Source organism: Dipodomys ordii, unplaced genomic scaffold, assembly GCF_000151885.1.
Source record: "Dipodomys ordii isolate 6190 unplaced genomic scaffold, Dord_2.0 Scaffold21, whole genome shotgun sequence".
Taxonomy (NCBI): domain Eukaryota; kingdom Metazoa; phylum Chordata; class Mammalia; order Rodentia; family Heteromyidae; genus Dipodomys; species Dipodomys ordii.
In genome coordinates, this window is record NW_012267237.1 from 10,519,787 (window position 1) to 10,536,761 (window position 16,975).

Sequence of the window (16,975 nt, forward strand, 5' to 3'; positions counted from 1 at the left end):
CTTTTTGCTTATGTGGTGCTGAGGAATCGAACCCAGGCCTCATGCATGCAGGGCAAGCGCTCTACCACTGAGCCACCTTCCTAACCCCTGTCTTGTCTTTTTCTAAGGACACTGTCACTATGCTTTAGACATTGCTGTCATCCAGTGTACCTTGATGATAATCAGCTCTCTTCTGCATAGATCCTCCTTACAAAGTCGTTTATTACTAATATGTTAATTGTACAAAGATGTTTCATTGTGTTATTCTAAGACATGCAGACTTTATAGCTTGATAAAAATGTACCTCCTTTATTTTTTCTCCTGATCTCTCTTTTCCTCTTTCCCCATTGTTTTGAGTTTTTAGTGGGTTCCATTATGACATCTTCATAATCATGATGTACTTTAATATTATCCAGCCCCCATTCTCCTTTGTGTTGATGGTGGGAAATATATCCTTATTTTAAGAAGTTAATTCTAAATGCAGAGTGAAGACCTTGTCTGAGAGGTGGGAGCAGAAGGAAGACCAGAATTAAGAAAAAGCCAAAAACATGAGGAGAGTGAAGAGAAAAGGGCAATGTGGTGAGACCCAAAAGGAAGGGACTGGGCAGCTGATGACCTACGAGTAGATGAGAGTTAGAATCCAAAGGATCCTGTGCTATTAGCCTAGGATGAGCAGTCAGAGCACCAGGAACAATAGAGATAACTCAGGGGGAAGTTTGTTTTGCAAATGGTATTGATGAATTCATTCATATGCACTCTACTAGAGATGCATCTAACACACTTGTAGGGAGAGGGCTAATATGCATTGTTCTTCAAACTCCCTACATGGATGGAATCGCTCTAATTTGTATTGCTTAAAGCACCACTGTCCACATGTGGTTGCTGAACTCATGAAACAAGCTTATTATGCCTGAACGGCTAATGTTTAATATCATCACTGACTTTTTAGTAGTCACAAGTGCCTAATGGCTTCCATCTCATACACCACTGGTCCATCAGGTGCTTAATGTTTGAGCCAGACACAGACATGAAGAGAAAAAGAGTGCGGTCTGGACTAGAAATTGAGTTTCAGGAGTCATTAACTTACAAGTACCTGAAGAGACCAGATGCTGAGATACAGAAAAGAATGCAGGATGAAATTCTTGGGGCTACCAGCAGGTAAGAGGCTTGCCAAGGAGAAGGGTCAGCGAGAAACTGCTGAGGGAAAAGGAAGAGCAGAAGAGAAAGAAGGCACCATTGCAGTGGCGGTGGGAGAATTTGAAAGGAGATTACAGTCCTCCACGTCACAGAAAACAGATTTTATTGAACAAATCAGGAGAAATGCCTCACAGTAGGCAGTAGTCACATTGTGCTCTGACCATGTACTCTTTGTCTTCCCCCACTCACAGACATGAAAGACGTATTAAAGGTTTGTGGAAGCAACAATACAGTAATTTACAAAGTGAGGGCTCCAAGAAATCTAGGATGATATGTCCCCTGAAAACAGAGCCCATTGGAAGGGAGCCCAAAGTTTCTTTCCCATGAAGAATGTCTTAAATGCCTCTGCTCATCACAGTATCACTTGTCAGAGGCTTTGCTTAGCTATTTTGTGAAAAGGGTGAAATTATTTCTTGTCTCGTGGCTCCTGAGTTTCAGTGACTCCGTCCACCTGATACAAATTGCATGTGGTAGAGGAGACATAGAAATCCAAGTTCATCTATCTTTACAACTCTTTGACCTCTACAGTGCTCTCCAAATTCAAGACCTTTATATTCTTCTGTCATAATCATTGCCAGGTATACTCACGACTTGTACCATTATTTGCTTAAAATGTGTTATTCTAAAAATCAGGTATACCATTTTCTTATTTGGAAAATGGATATTCCTGGCTATAAATAAATCATGCTTTAGTTAAAATAAATTATGACATACACCACAACACAGAAACAAGTATGAGCCTTTGGCATCCACCCTGTTTTCTTTTTATCAAAATGGAAGATTAGGAGATGTTTACTGAGATTCTACTAAAAGGCTCCTCCACAGTAGATTCACCTTCTGCCTGTGGCAAAAGTAGCTTCTAGTAGAAGTGTTTCAGGGACAAGTCATTCTACTTTCCATCAAGGAATACATAGTTCAGGCCATCTCTCTTTGCCATTTTTATAAGAAAAGGATGTTTCTGAGACATCACCAATTCAACACAAGCTTAAACCAAAAGAAATCTGGTGAATTATGAGATAGGACAAATATAGTTTCCAAGGCTATCTAATCTTTCTTCAGACATAAATTTCCTGAAATATCCTTTCTGGAAACTCAGTGTAGGCAAAATCCAAAGAAGCTTTTCTGTACATTGCACTGATTTTTATTTATAGCTTTTAGATCAACGTAGCTTAAAAGCTTCTTTAGCTGAGGGGTGAATATTCTCTTCCATGAGCGTTAAAGGCAAAATAGAACCTAGGTTTAATTTAGATCACAGTAAGATATTGGATAGCATTGAGGAACTGATGTTAAAGTATAAATAAAGCGCTATACCTCAGACCAGATTGTATACGGTAGTATTTAGGAAATGCCAGTGTCACAAGAGCCAGGTGCTGGTGGCTCAAGCCTGTAATCCTAGCTACTCAGGATGGTGAGATCTGAGGACTGTAGTTCAAAGCCAGTCCATGAGACTCATATCCAATTAACCACCAGAAAGCCTGAAGTGGCTCAGTGGCTCAAAGTAGTGGAGCACTAGCCTTGAACAAAAGAGCTGAGGGACAGTGCCTAGGCCCTGAGATCAAGCCCCACAACTCACAGAAAAAAAAAATCACAAGTCTTCTACCCATACAAAGTTGTTCCAAGTGACTAGCAGAATAGTTGTTTTGCTTGCAGGAATGAGTCTTAGCCATCATTTGACCCTGTAGGTACTCCCAAATAACTCCTGTGTCCTGAAATAGGCCCTTCCATAGGAAATGCATTTGTACAGAGAAGGCTAGCTTCTCTAGCTAAATTTCTACTAAATAGCAACTTGTGCCTGAAGTAAGTTCCAGGTTGCTTACATGATCTGAACCACATTAAAAGAAAATATTTTTAAATAAAACAAGAAGATAAGAGATTGCTCAGAGTGTATTATTTTCTCACTAGCTAGGTTTTGTGGATCTGTTTTTCTAAGCTTGAGTTTGAAGCTAAGAAAAGAAACCTTGCTTTTTATGGCAATGATTCTTGAGGAGAAACACAACTTCTAATGGAAAGCATCTTGCACAAAATCTTGGTAATCAGAAGGAGGAAATTCAGGGTAACTTTGTAAATTTTGACTTTCAAAGCCCACGGTAATCTAAATAGACTTCCTGGAGTATAAACAACAGTGGTTTGAAAATAAAAACTTGTACAAAACAGTACAGCTCACTATTTGGACAAAAATGTAGTTAATAAGTGTGTGTAAAAGATGCCTTGAATATTTTTGATACTGTATTGTAATTACTGAAGATGTAAATTTTTCAGAACATTTAAATCATGAGAGAGGAAAAAAAGTTTTAGGGGTTTTTCTTCTAGAAAAACACAGTTAATATTTTTTGTATTCTTAACACATTTAAAGTTCCTTAAGAACAAAACCCAGATTTTCCTAGCACAAATACATGATTATTAAGCCAGAATTCCTTGAACTTTAAAGCACTCCCTGTCTCTTATCTTATTCAGCGGAAAATTGCCTCAATACACAAAAAGTACAATTTATTTATTTGATTTAAAGATCATCATTTTGTCAAATGTACATTTTGACAAAAGATCAAATGCTTCCTAAGAATTTTATTTTAAAAGTCTTCTACTAGAAGATTCAACATTCATTGTCTTCATCTTAATATTTTTGAGAACTGACTTCTCCTGCTCCAAGAATTAGACAAACTTTTCTTTTCTTTTTTTTCCAGGGCTGAGGACCAAACCCAGGGCCTTGCACACGCTGGGCGGGCGCCCTTCCACTGGGCTAAACCCCCAGCCCCTTAGACAAACTTTTCTATCCTTTACCATGTTGGCTTTTGTGTGATTTAGGAATATTCTCAACATAATCTGTTTTCTTTTTCCTAAAGGATTCCAAGAAATCGCATATGTCAGAGTCTATACTGTGGCAGTATTTTAATAGGGTAGTGGGTACAGAAAGGAGGTGGGGTAGGAAGATTTGGTTTAGGTTAAGTTAGTCAAATGCAATAGCTCCCTTCCTAGATCTCAGCGAGGCAGAAGTAAAATGTGTGCTAAATCACTCGGTGAATAAATTAATACTCTGTTTTCAACCTATAAATGTAATTCAATCAATGCGACTTACAGAATTTTAATATGGAATGCATATTCCTCTATGCTTCTTTTCCTTATCAATAACATTTCCAACAGCCATTTTGTATACCTTCTTGCAGACATCAATGTGGGTTTTATTCTTTTTTCTATCTTTAGGCTTTCCAACATCATTAGGAGACACAGGCCTCAAAGTATATGTTCTATAAAAATGTATGTGGTAATTTCTCTTTTAATTTTTTTCATGATCTTTGGATTGTGTTAATACCTATCTTTCCTCAAGTTATATACATAAAATTAACATCTTTTCTACTTCTTGTATTTGACACTGATCTTTTTGGCACACATGGAATATTTCCCATGAGAGATTTCTTTCTTTTCTTTTTTAAAAAAAAAGTTATTTATTGTAAAGATGCTGTACAGAGGGGTTACGGTTAGATTTCTTCCTTTCTAAAGCTCAATTCATTCACCCACCTTCCTACAAAGTACAGACATATATCTTCTAAAAGCAGAGCTACAGCAGGGTGCCTGTGATTCATACCTCTAATCCTAAACCTGGGATCTGAAGGTCATGGTTTAAAACCAGCCAAGCAGGAAGATCTTGAAACTCTTATTTCCCATTAACTGCCTAAAAGCCAGAAGTGAAGCTGTGGCTCAAGTGGTAGAGTGCCAGCCTTGAGCAAAAAGCACAGGGACAAGCCCAGGTTCTGAGTTTAAAACCCAGGACCAGCACATGCACGCGCACACACACACACACACACACACACACACACACACACACAGAGAGAGAGCTACATGCTGAGAAATATATACTCGGGAACAAATACAAATTAAGATGGCTATATCCCTGGGCAACAATCTTTTGTTGTCCATTGTTGATTAAAATACCACTAGATGGTGCATGCTTAGGAGTCCCTGAACTCACTTATAACAGAGTTCATTATCAGTTTACGTGCTTATATTGAAAGAAAAAAGTTTGCTCAAAGACTGCCTACAAGCAGAGCAAGTCTTGGTGGATGAGGCCACCTGCCTCACGTACATTCTGGGATTTGAAAATATTTTATGGAACCATCCTACTCTGTCAAAGTCTGGGCATTCCCTTTCCGATATTTCAGGTGACATTTTTTTCCTCAAATAAAATGACCTAGAGTCTTTCATATAAACCAGAATATTTTGGGAGGGGAGGGGTCCAGTCATGGGGCCTGAACTCTGGGCCTGGGCGCTGTCCCTCAGCTCTTCAGCTCAAGGCTAGCACTCTACCGCTTGAGCCACAGCGCCACTTCTGGCTTTTTTTTCTTTTTGTTTATGTGGTACTGGGGAATCGAACCCAGGGCCTCATGCATGCAAGGCAAGCACTCTACCACTGAGCCACCTTTCCAGCCCCATAAACCAGAATTTAAGAATAGTTACAAGCAGCAATTAATTTCATTCTTGACAGAAGCTTTTGGTCACATATATTTTGTCACTTTTGCTTGCCTTGCATGCCTGAGGCCCTGGGTTCGGTTCCTCAGCACCATATAAGCAAAAAGAAAAAAGCTGGAAGTGGTGCTGTGGCTCAAGTGGTAGAGTGCTAGCCTTGAGCTGAAGAGCTGAGGAACAGTACTCAGGCCCAGAGTTCACACCCCACGACCAGAACCAAAAAAAAAAAAAAAGAATCAAAACAAATATTTAACCTATTTTGTCACTTTTTGCTAATCTCATTTTCTCCATTCAGAAATATTTCTGGTAGTATGGAGTTCTTCCATATTCCATTCATGAATATCATTATTTTAGGAAAGGGAAAGTTTAAAAATAGATGCAGTGTAATGGTTCATTCTTATATAAATGTATACAAAAGTGCATGGTGTGTCAAAATCAGCCCAGTGCTTACACCTTCCTGCTAAGGTCAAGAGTGTGATCTCATTTCAAGAGGAGAGATAGGTGAGAAATTCACTTGAAATAAATATTCAAGCCTTCACATATGTTCACATACAAAATGTCCAAAGTTCAAATGTAGACAGCCATCTAATCTGATTGCGTGCGTCTTACCATCCCAAGGCTTCCTTGTCGGGCTGGGAAGGTGGCTCAGCGGTAGAGTGCTTGCCTTGCATGCCTGAGGCCCTGGGTTCAATTCTGCAACACCACATAAGCAGAACAAGCCGGAAGTGGCGCTGTGGCTCAAGTGGTAGAGCTCTAGCCTTGAGCTGAAGAGCTGAGGGACAACGCCCAGGCCCAGAGTTTAGGCCCCACTACTGGGAAAAACAAACAAACAAACAAGACTTTGCTGTCACCTCAGGGCTCTTTTTAATTCTCATCTCTTAAATGTGCATCTGGAATCTAGGGATTGAAACCCCTGTCTCCAAGTTCTCAGAAAAATCATCAGGTAATTGTTCTGTTGGTTGAGCTTCTGGTCATCTGAAAGGACCAGAGTAACAAGAAACCATGGACAAAAAAGCAGACTTGACCTGTCTGGTGCAAATGAAAGCTTCCTCTGTGAGGTGCAATGAATTTAGAAGATGTTTGAACCTTGTATTTTCCTTATATCAGATATATTCTGGTAGTCATGATATTTCCATATAACAAGTTGTATTTCTATAAATCATACCTAATGACATTAAGTAACTTCTTGACACATTGTCTGACAAGCCATGCATATTTTATTCAGATTAAAACATACTTGTAAACTTAATAGCTTGTCTAGCTAAGCTATATTGCTTGTAGATGCTTGAGTACATGTACTTCTTAACATCTGTAAATAAATTTTATATCAAAAAATACAAAGATGGATATTTTGTGATAACTTCTATGCATGTACCTAGTTAGTGTTTATTACTTCAACAAGTTTTGTGTGTTTTTATTGTAAAAATACTGTACAGAGGGGTTACAGTTACATAAACAAGGTAATGAGTACATTTCTTATTGAGCATTGTTGCCTCTTCCTTTGTTTTTCCCCTATCATCCCTTCCCTCCCACCTCCTCAACTCCCCCCTCCACCGAAGTTGAAAAGTTTGTACATCTCATTGTTAAAATGGGTCAACCTGTATCCCTATTTGTCGGGTCTTTGTCCATCCCACAAAAGACGACTGGGTCCGAGGAAAGGTAAGTGCGGCTGCTTGCCCGTTCCCCAGCCTCCCCGTTCCCCAGCCTCCCTCAGCCTGGGAGACAATCAGATGCAGACAGGGAGGCAAGTCAAGCAGGAAAAAACTTTATTAACACAGAGCAAGCCCTTTTTAAAGCAAAAAAGAGCAGGTGGCATGGCAGGGGAGGAAAAGGAACCTATCACTGTCAAGGTCACACCCTATCATGCATCTAAGCTTCCACGGGCTGGTTATGCACTGAACGTAAAGCAAATTGGACTCTGCCCACTCTACTCCCTCTCAGCACCATCTTTGTTGCCCATGTGCTCTATACCTATTTAAGCATTTTGGTTTTTTTTTCCCTTCCTATCCCCAAATTAGAGAAGTGTATATACAAGATGCAGGGCCCTGACATCAAATACAGTGAAAACAGGGGGTATAATTATATGATACTACTTATTCAGTGATGATAACTGTGTCCTTCCAAATGTTCTCTGAGGGTGCAGGACCCCCTATAGAATGAGCAGGAAGGAAGCAGTGCAGCAAATCTTAGGGTGTGATCAGAAAACAGAGACCTAAGCTGTCCCAGCAGAAGCTTTCCAAGATACCTCCCCTCTTCGGAGCAGTGGAGAGAAGTCTGGAATTTCTCTTGAGAGTTTGCTGCAGTGCTGTGTGCAGGAGAGCAGGGAAGGTACCCCAGCTGCACCAGCAGGGCAGAACGTTCCGGGGATTCAGAATCCCCATCACTTCCTGAGTGGATTCCTTTGACACTCAGGTATGGTTACTGGCAAAGAACACACACAGGTAAGCTTAGCAGTTGCATGAGGTCACTCTATCCCCATCAATGCTGGGAGTATGAATCAAGCAAAGATAATGTAACCAACACACACACACACACACACACACACACACACATTCACAATAAGCACATTTGTGCCTCAGGGAGCTAACTCTGTACAGGTTTCTGCAGGGCCCTGTTCAATGTCTTATCTTTCAAGAAGAATGGAATCTAGCCAAGCAAGAGAGAGATTTTAGGGTCTGCACAACTGCTTAAATATCAGAGTTGAGAGCCTAAGATGGTCTTTCTTTCCTGGCTCCAAGTATACTGTTCACCAGCCTAAGAAAAATACTGATGCCAGATGCGGTGTTGTGATTATGCCTGACGTCCTTGTAGGTCTCGAAGTAGCTTGGATAGAAAACATGGAAGACCTCATTGGTTTATATTTAAGACTCTCCTCAATGTTGTACTAATCATTGTCACGGATTCCAAAAGAGAGAGAGGTGTTTCTTTTTTTGTTTATGAGCAGTTTAAAACACAACTCCTATACCATGGGAGACAAGAATGCATCCCATTGTAAAATTACTATAAACATAGAATTATTTCCACCTGATTCAAGGCCCTTGATGTGCTATGCTACAAACAGTGGAGTTTGTGGCCAGCGCCCAATGATGAAAAAGACTTCATCATGGTCACCGATGAGGGTTTTGTATTGGGTTTGGGATGGTTTGTTTGTTTGTTTGGTGGGTGGGTGACTTGCGTGCTGCTGCCATAGTAATAATGGTGTATAAGGAATTACTCTCCATCTCCGTGGCTTAGGAGTAGTTGGCCTTGAGGATCATGGGTTTGTTTCCTGTGGTGTTGCTTCTTAAGGCAGACTAACTGAGCCTGAACTTGAGCTGCAGTGTATCGGTGAGGAAGACAGGGAAGACTGGCAGGTCTTTGGGGGTGGTGGGAGGTGTCATATGCACGTCACTCTGAGATAGCAATGATCAAGATATCAAATATCAGATATCAATTATCAGTATATCAAGTTATCAAAGGTCAGATTTCAATTATCAGTATATCAAGTTATCAAAGGTCAGATTTCAATTATCAGTATACCAAGTTACCAAATATCAAGATATCAATGAACAGTTATCAAGATATCAGGTGTCAATTATCAAGATATCAAGGATCAGATGTCAGTTAGCAGTATGTCCCGTTATCTAAGGTCAGCTGTCAGTGACCCGGAACGCCTCCCCCCGCCCCGCCCCCTCCTCACCCTCTGTTCTCCCTCCTTTGGCAGACTCCGACCTGAGCATGCGCACACTGAGCACGCCCAGCCCGGCCTTGATATGTCCCCCAGCCCTGCCAGGATTCCAGAATGGAAGGGGCTCGTCCACCTCGTCCTCGTCCATCACGGGGGAGACAGTGGCCCTGGTGCACTCCCCGCCCCCGCCCCGCCTCACGCACCCGCTCATCCGCCTGGCCTCCAGGCCCCCGAAGGAGCAGGCCAGCGTGGACCGGCTGCCCGACCACTGCCTGGTGCACGTCTTCTCCTTCCTGCCCACCAACCAGCTGTGCCGCTGCGCGCGCGTGTGCCGCCGCTGGTACAACCTGGCGTGGGACCCGCGCCTCTGGAGGACTATCCGCCTGGCCGGGGACACGGTGCACGTGGACCGCGCGCTCAAGGTGCTGACCCGCAGGCTGTGCCAGGACACCCCCAACGTCTGCCTCATGCTGGAGACCGTGGTGGTCAGCGGCTGCCGGCGCCTCACCGACCGCGGCCTCTACACCATCGCCCAGTGCTGCCCCGAGCTGCGCTGCCTGGAGGTCTCCGGCTGTTACAACATCTCCAACGAGGCCGTCTTTCACGTCGTGTCCCTCTGCCCCAACCTGGAACACCTCGACGTGTCGGGTAAGTGGAGGCCGATGGCTTTCCTGCGTGCACCGGGCCCCCCCACACACACACCCCACCCCCATGCATCCATCCACAGTGGGAGAGACGTGGCCGCACCTGACCTTCTTGCTGGATGGCGCAGATGGGCCCGTGGTGACCCTTGTGGCCCTGAAATCAAGCCCCTCTAGGCCAGAGGAGCCCTGGCCTCCCATCCTGCGGTCTCCCACCTGGCTCTCTGCTGGGAGTAGCAACAGACACATTGTCCCTGGCAGTGTGTGACTTCGTGGTTTTCTTGTTCCCAGAATGCTCACAGTGACTGCAAAACAATGACAGAAAGCAAATGTCCAACTTTACATAAATGGGAACCTGATAGCTAAGTTAACTTGTTGAGCGCTACCCTGACCTCCACTTGTTCCTGGTTGGCTATGTCTGAGCTGTAGCAAGGACTCTGCATGCGTTCTCTGCTGTTAGCTTGACGGTGCTGCAGGGAGAATAAAAGACTTAGCCATGGCCAGGTGCCAGTGGCTCCCGCCTGTAATCCTAGTGACTAAGGAGCTTAAATCTGAGGATCATGGTTTGCAGTCAGCCAGGTCAGGAAAGTTAATTAGACTCTTATCTCCAAGTAAGCACCAAAAATAGATGGAGCTATGAATAGTAGAGTACTAGCATTGAGCAAGAAAGGTCAGGGACAGTCCCCAGGTCATGAGTTCAAGGTCCAGGACTGGCAGGCACACACACATATATACACACACACATACACACACATAACCATAGGCTATGCTCAGGATGGCTTGGTCACTCCCTCAATGTTGAAGTAACCACCCTAGGGGAGTAGTGCCTTCTACTTTACCCCCACTCTTCTCACTTCGGATAATTTCAGACTTTCAGACCTTTTCTTAAGCTGTATTCTCTATCATATAGTAAAAGGGCAAAGTCCATTGAATCAAATCTTAGATCATTAAAAAAAAAGAAAGAAAGAAAAGGAAGGAAGGAAGGAAATCCCCACCATGACTTCTTTGCTTGAAAATCTCTCTCAGGCAGGAAGAATTAAAGCTGAGAGTCAAACTTTGGCACCAGACAGGGGCTTCAGCCTGACTAACACAGCCTTTCTTTACCTCATCCACTGCCCAGTCAAGAGACGAACATTTGAGAGACTGAGATGTGTAAGAGGCATCAGGGAATAACGGAAGTCCACAGCGCGAGGCTCAGCCTCAAGGGTTACTGGGGAGGAAACAGAAGTAAAAACCACTGTACGAGGCAAATAATCAGAAATCGGGATTTACAAGTATGTGAGGTAAATGATGCCCTCCAACAAAATCTGAGGTAAATCCAGCCCGCAGCTCGCTCTCTCTTTCAAAACAGACATCTGAAATTGTTTCAGCTGACAGTCCATTACTTTTTGCAGATCTTCCCTTGCTGGAAGGCAGCCGGTGCTCCTCTGCTTCAGCTGGCTTCAGGACAAAACCATAGTAACTGTGTGTGCAGCTATTGGCATAAAGCAACAGGAAATGAGGAGGGTTTCTTACTCCCCCGCCCCCAAGGAATTCTGGAAAGAGAAAGCATTGTGGTGTGGGAGAAACTCGTTTCTACACTTTGTGATTTGGGACAGTTCTCGCAGCTTTTTCTAAATGTTAACCCTAGTTAAAAATGTTTTAGAACACAATTTACTTTCACAATCAAATCTACTGAACATTTTACAAACTCCACATTTATTTTTCTCAGGTTAGAAAAAAATATTTTAAATTTCCAGAGCCCGCCCCATCTTGTTAAAGGGGCGTCCTCGGCATTCTTCGTACAGACTGTGAGTAATTGTGGTCTCTCTTTGGGATCCTTTTTAAATTCCAAAATGATGAAACCACATGGGCTGTTTGGAAATGGAAACTCTAGCCACATGGTTCTCACAGCTGTTGGCATTGGTGCACTGTCATTATTAACCTGCTCAGAAGTCAGTAGCTGGTCCTCTCTGATTGGTCTATTTTGCTTCCCAAAGTAGAGATTTGCCCAGTAATAAGAGGAAACGGTGCATGAAATTTAAAATTAATGGAGGGATCTCCTTTGTATCATCCCTGCTTTTCATTTCCTACTGAATAATATTTATCCACCCTACCCTGATATTAACTATTAACGCAGTCCCCTCCATGCTCTGATCCCAGCTGACCTTTCAAGGTTTACTTTCCATTAAATCCTTTCAGACACTTCTCAGTCCCCCTCTTGCTTTCTTGTCTCTCCTATCCCTTGTTTTCATGACCAAGACTCTAAATGTATCCAAACCATTTCTCTTTCAGCAATTTCTTTAGATCTCATCACTTCCAACACCTTGTTCCTCACTGGCTATATGCAAATCCTTTTCTAAAGCATAAGTTCTATGGCTCAATGTGGTCATTTAGTACCTACACATACACACACTCTTTTATGATTTTTAATTTTTTTATTATAAAGATGATGTGCAGGAGTTAGTTTCATAAGTCCAAGTAATGCATACATTTCTTTTTGGACAATGTCACCCCTTCCTTCATTCTCTTTCAGTTTTTTTCCCCTACCATTTCCATCCACAAGTTATATAGTTCATTCCCAATATACTTTCTACTGAGTACCAGTGCTACATAGAAGTCTTGACTCAGCAGTTAAGAGACTTAGACTTTACTGAATGTTCAAGTGACATAGTCTCAATGAGCCTAAGATAACTCATCTTTTAAAAATGAAGTTAAAATTGAATGATTCCTCAGCTTCTCTCCATATCTATAATAGATGAATGTGTGAACTACCCATAAATATTACCTACATGATCCATGAAGCAATTTATTTTCTTTTTAGTCTAAACTCAACAAATCTAGAAGAATTGTGGTCAACCCAGTTATTGATATAAGATATTACAATCTTATCAAAGCAGCTTACCACAACTAATCTTTCATTAAATTTGGGACTCATTTTTATAAGATGGAGTATATATTTTCCTAGACTAAATATCACATCCATTCCTGGAGTCCCACAGATTTGCTAAATATTCTTAAATAAAAATGAAATTGGAAACAAAATTACAGGGATAAAACTTTCATGTGATCTGAGTAAACAAAATGCCTTTGTAGATATCACAGATAGACAAATAAATTCAGTGTAGCAGGATTACAGCTACCCCATAGAAAGAAACTCAAATGAAATGGAGATTTCAAAGCTAAACTTTGGGAGAACAATTAGATCGCACAAAAGCACAGAGCCCTCTGAACAGCATGCTCGGCCTCCAGCGGGTCACATCTGTTTTCTGGTGTTGGACTGCACACTTCACTCCTTCTTAAAATTCTTGCCTTGGTAGCACATGACCTTTGAACCTTGCTATTCTCAGGACCTGTGTTTTATCAGACTTTTCTGGGAAACTTGCCAGGACGTGAGAGTAAAGTCCCCAATAACACTGTTGCATAGGTATTGAGAAGCCTGGATATTACAGCAAAGAGCCAAGGTGCAGAGGTGTCTGAAGTGAGTTATCTGACTGCAGAACTGCCACAGGGATTTGAGAAGTACAGAGAGAAAATTATATATAGTGAACCCCGGGTCCTTGTTGCCACGCCAGGGTCATGTGAAGCTTTGTCATCTTTCTTTACTGCTTTGGAAGGGAGCGAGCAGCCCAATGTAGGCATTTAGTGAACGACTGAGCTTTCCAGGCTCCAAACCAGGTATTTATACACAGATTTCTCACTTCTTCTCAGCTGCTTTATGGGGAATGTGATCATCCCCTTTTTAAATTTTCTTGAGGTTTCTTTTTAGATGTTGTAATGTTTTCAATGGATATGAATAGATGGACCCATGAAGAGTGGGAAACAGAGTAGATGGAATATTTAGCCCAGATATTGTAGCTTGCCAATGCCAATTTTTCACATTACTAATAGGTTTGCTTCCATATTTACAGTTTCTTTTATTAGCTTGATAACCGTTTCTCCTGTAACTGGTTTCTTGCCTTTGGGCCTATTGAATGTTCTCTTGGTCCCTAATGCTCAAACAAATGTCTCTCTTTGGTATATATGTTTGCATGCATAAGATCTGCCCATATTATATGTATATATATTTGCTTACATGTATAGTTCAATAGTTCAGTATATTATATATAAAAGAAATTTTGGATATGTATTTATACTGTATATTGTCTATATGTACAGGTAAAATTGCAATTGAGGAATAAGAGTGTACAATTCACGATTGATGTGAAATATTTTAAGAGGAAAGAAACAGGATTATTTGCTCCCTGTCAGGCAACTAGTAAAGGATCTGGGGCATGTCCTTGGTCAGTCCTGACCCGGCAGAAGGAGACTTGTCTCTCCGACTGTCGGATCAGCACAGGCCATCAGGTGACTGCGGGGACAGCTGTCGTTCCTGTCTCCCCATGGAGGGGAGGGGTCGGCGCCCCCCTTCCCCCCAGGAGCGGCCTCGGAGTCGGGGATCCATCCATCCATGCATTCCGTCGAGGGGGGCCGTCCTTCCGGGGACGCTCCCCCTTCTCCTTCTCACAGGTCGCTCTGAGCCTTGTGCGTTTCTGTCTGTCTGTCTGTCGCAGGGTGCTCCAAGGTGACCTGCATCAGCCTGACCCGGGAGGCCTCCATTAAACTGTCCCCGCTGCACGGCAAACAGATCTCCATCCGCTACCTGGACATGACGGACTGCTTCGTGCTGGAGGACGAGGGGCTGCACACGATCGCGGCGCACTGCACGCAGCTCACGCACCTGTACCTGCGGCGCTGCGTGCGCCTCACCGACGAGGGCCTGCGCTACCTGATGCTCTACTGCGCCGCCATCAAGGAGCTGAGCGTCAGCGACTGCCGCTGCGTCAGCGACTTCGGCCTGCGCGAGATCGCCAAGCTGGAGTCGCGCCTGCGCTACCTCAGCATCGCCCACTGCAGCCGCGTCACCGACGTGGGCATCCGCTACGTGGCCAAGTACTGCGGCAAGCTGCGCTACCTCAACGCCCGCGGCTGCGAGGGCCTCACGGACCACGGCGTCGAGGACCTGGCCAAGCACTGCCCCAAGCTCAAGTCGCTGGACCTGGGCAAGTGTCCCCTGGTGTCGGACACGGGCCTGGAGTGCCTGGCCCTCAACTGCTTCAATCTCAAGCGCCTGAGCCTCAAGTCCTGCGAGAGCATCACGGGCCAGGGGCTGCAGATCGTGGCCGCCAACTGCTTCGACCTGCAGATGCTCAACGTGCAGGACTGCGACGTGTCCGTGGAGGCGCTGCGCTTCGTGAAGCGCCACTGCCGGCGCTGCGCCATCGAGCACACCAACCCCGCCTTCTTCTGAAGGGAGGGACGGACGCACGCACGCATGCACGTACGCAGGCACGCACGCTCCGGGCCCCGCCCCCCGCGGCCCGGCGCCCACGCGGACCCGGCCAAGCAGAGCTCGTCGCGCCCTTCTTCCTGTTCTTGTTCGGTTGTGTGGTTTGTTGGTTTGTTTCTGAAGGGAGGGACGGACGCACGCACGCTTGCACGTACGCAGGCACGCACGCTCCGGGCCCCGCCCCCCGCGGCCTGGCGCCCACGCGGACCCGGCCAAGCAGAGCTCGTCGCGCCCTTCTTCCTGTTCTTGTTCGGTTGTGTGGTTTGTTGGTTTGTTTCTCAAAGCAGCGTATGTAAGCACCGATAGCCACTCCTCACAGCAGCTCTCTGCGGAAGGCTCTTGCTGGGAATCTGGCTGGTCCGCTCTCTCTCTCTCCCCTTCCCCCCTCTCCCTCCTTCTCTCCTCTCCCCTCCCCTCCATCTCCCCCTCCCCCCTTCTTTCCCTCTCTTTCTTCCTCTTCCTTCTTCCTGTTTCCTCTCTCCTCTTTCTCCTCTCCCCCCCCCTTTTCTGAGCAACAGAAGTGGAAATTAGGAAGGGGCAAACCAGATTTCTCATAGAGTAGTACTTGGGTCAGGCCCATGGTGGTTCGTTTCTCTTCTCACAGGAGATGTATCTCAAGCAGGCCGATTGCACTGTCTAGAAATCCTTTCTCCCTGACACCCCCACCCCCCCAACTTCCACACCCCTGTTCTCCAGACTCCACCCCCACCCTCTACACACACACACACACACAGGAAAGCGACGGAGGCACCCACATAAAAAACATCCCAACACTGCTCTTTAAACTGCTTGGTGGGCCTAAGAAATAAACCTCATTCCCACAACAAGCAAATGTGATTTACATGTCAAGGCACTATGGTACACAAAGAATATTCACAACTTTTTGGTAAAAGTCTACAATGGCAGGCAGCATGGTGGACGGAGAGATTTGCAATGCTTTATTCCCCTGCTGTGCCACCAGCAGTGCGATTTGAAGAAAGGGTCTCCCTTCTCTGGGTTTCCGCTTCTCCCCGTTGAATTAGAAGCCATCTGCTGGAGGGGTAGCTTCATGCCTGTTGAGGAACTGAAAGAGCAGATTCCAATAAGTGGGACTTTGGCAAGGAGTCCATAGACATTCACTTCTCATAAGACTGATTTGGTAGATAGACCAAGGAGGTCCTACCAAGCCAACATCAGTGCACAAAGGGCCCTGTATGTCCTTTGGCTCCAGTCCAATGACCCTTCATGCTTCCTGGATGCTCTGGTTTCTATGCACAAGTGTTTTCAGCATCTTTTCCCTGCCACTCCCATACCATCTTAGCCCAGCGTGAGGAAACCTTACCACAGTAAAGCCACAGCCAGCTAGACTGGTCCCCAGCCCAGCTGCATCTCCCGAGTGTTTGCAAACAGGAGGAAAGGCCCTTGCAATGTTTAATTAACAAGTGAGGCCCAGGGGAGCACATGTTCCTCCCAGGTCTGCTGATCCCTCTCAGCACATGTGGCATGCCTTAGGCACATCTGTCCTGCAGCTGGCAGGGACACACGCCTTGCTTCTTTGTCATTCAGATCATGTCATGACTCTGCTCATCTATTTATTTCTTTATGCATCAAGACTTCATCACATGAAGCCTGTTGGGGTTCAATTTAGAAGTGTTTAAATTGGGCAATTTGCCACGTTGTGTCTCCCCTCAGCCCCTTCCCTATGGCCATCCCCATGTCTTCCATTAAAGAATGCAAAGCAGACTC

The 16,975-nt window shown here is 44.5% G+C and overlaps 1 protein-coding gene across 2 annotated transcripts in view; it reads left to right on the forward strand.

The window, feature by feature from the left end:
* The window catches only part of Fbxl7 (F-box and leucine-rich repeat protein 7), a 360,151-nt gene extending 344,931 nt beyond the window's left edge, over window positions 1–15,220 (forward strand). Inside the window, exons 3-4 of one of the 2 annotated variants that reach the window (XM_013013860.1) lie at window positions 9,338–9,949; window positions 14,475–15,216. In XM_013013860.1, coding sequence (XP_012869314.1) covers window positions 9,338–9,949; window positions 14,475–15,211 — 1,349 coding nt within the window. In that variant the 3' untranslated portion in view covers window positions 15,212–15,216. Of the gene's footprint in view, window positions 1–9,337; window positions 9,950–14,474 lie in introns of both variants that reach the window. The other variant, XM_013013861.1, reaches the window with a different exon arrangement.
* The last annotated feature ends 1,755 nt before the right edge of the window (window positions 15,221–16,975 follow it).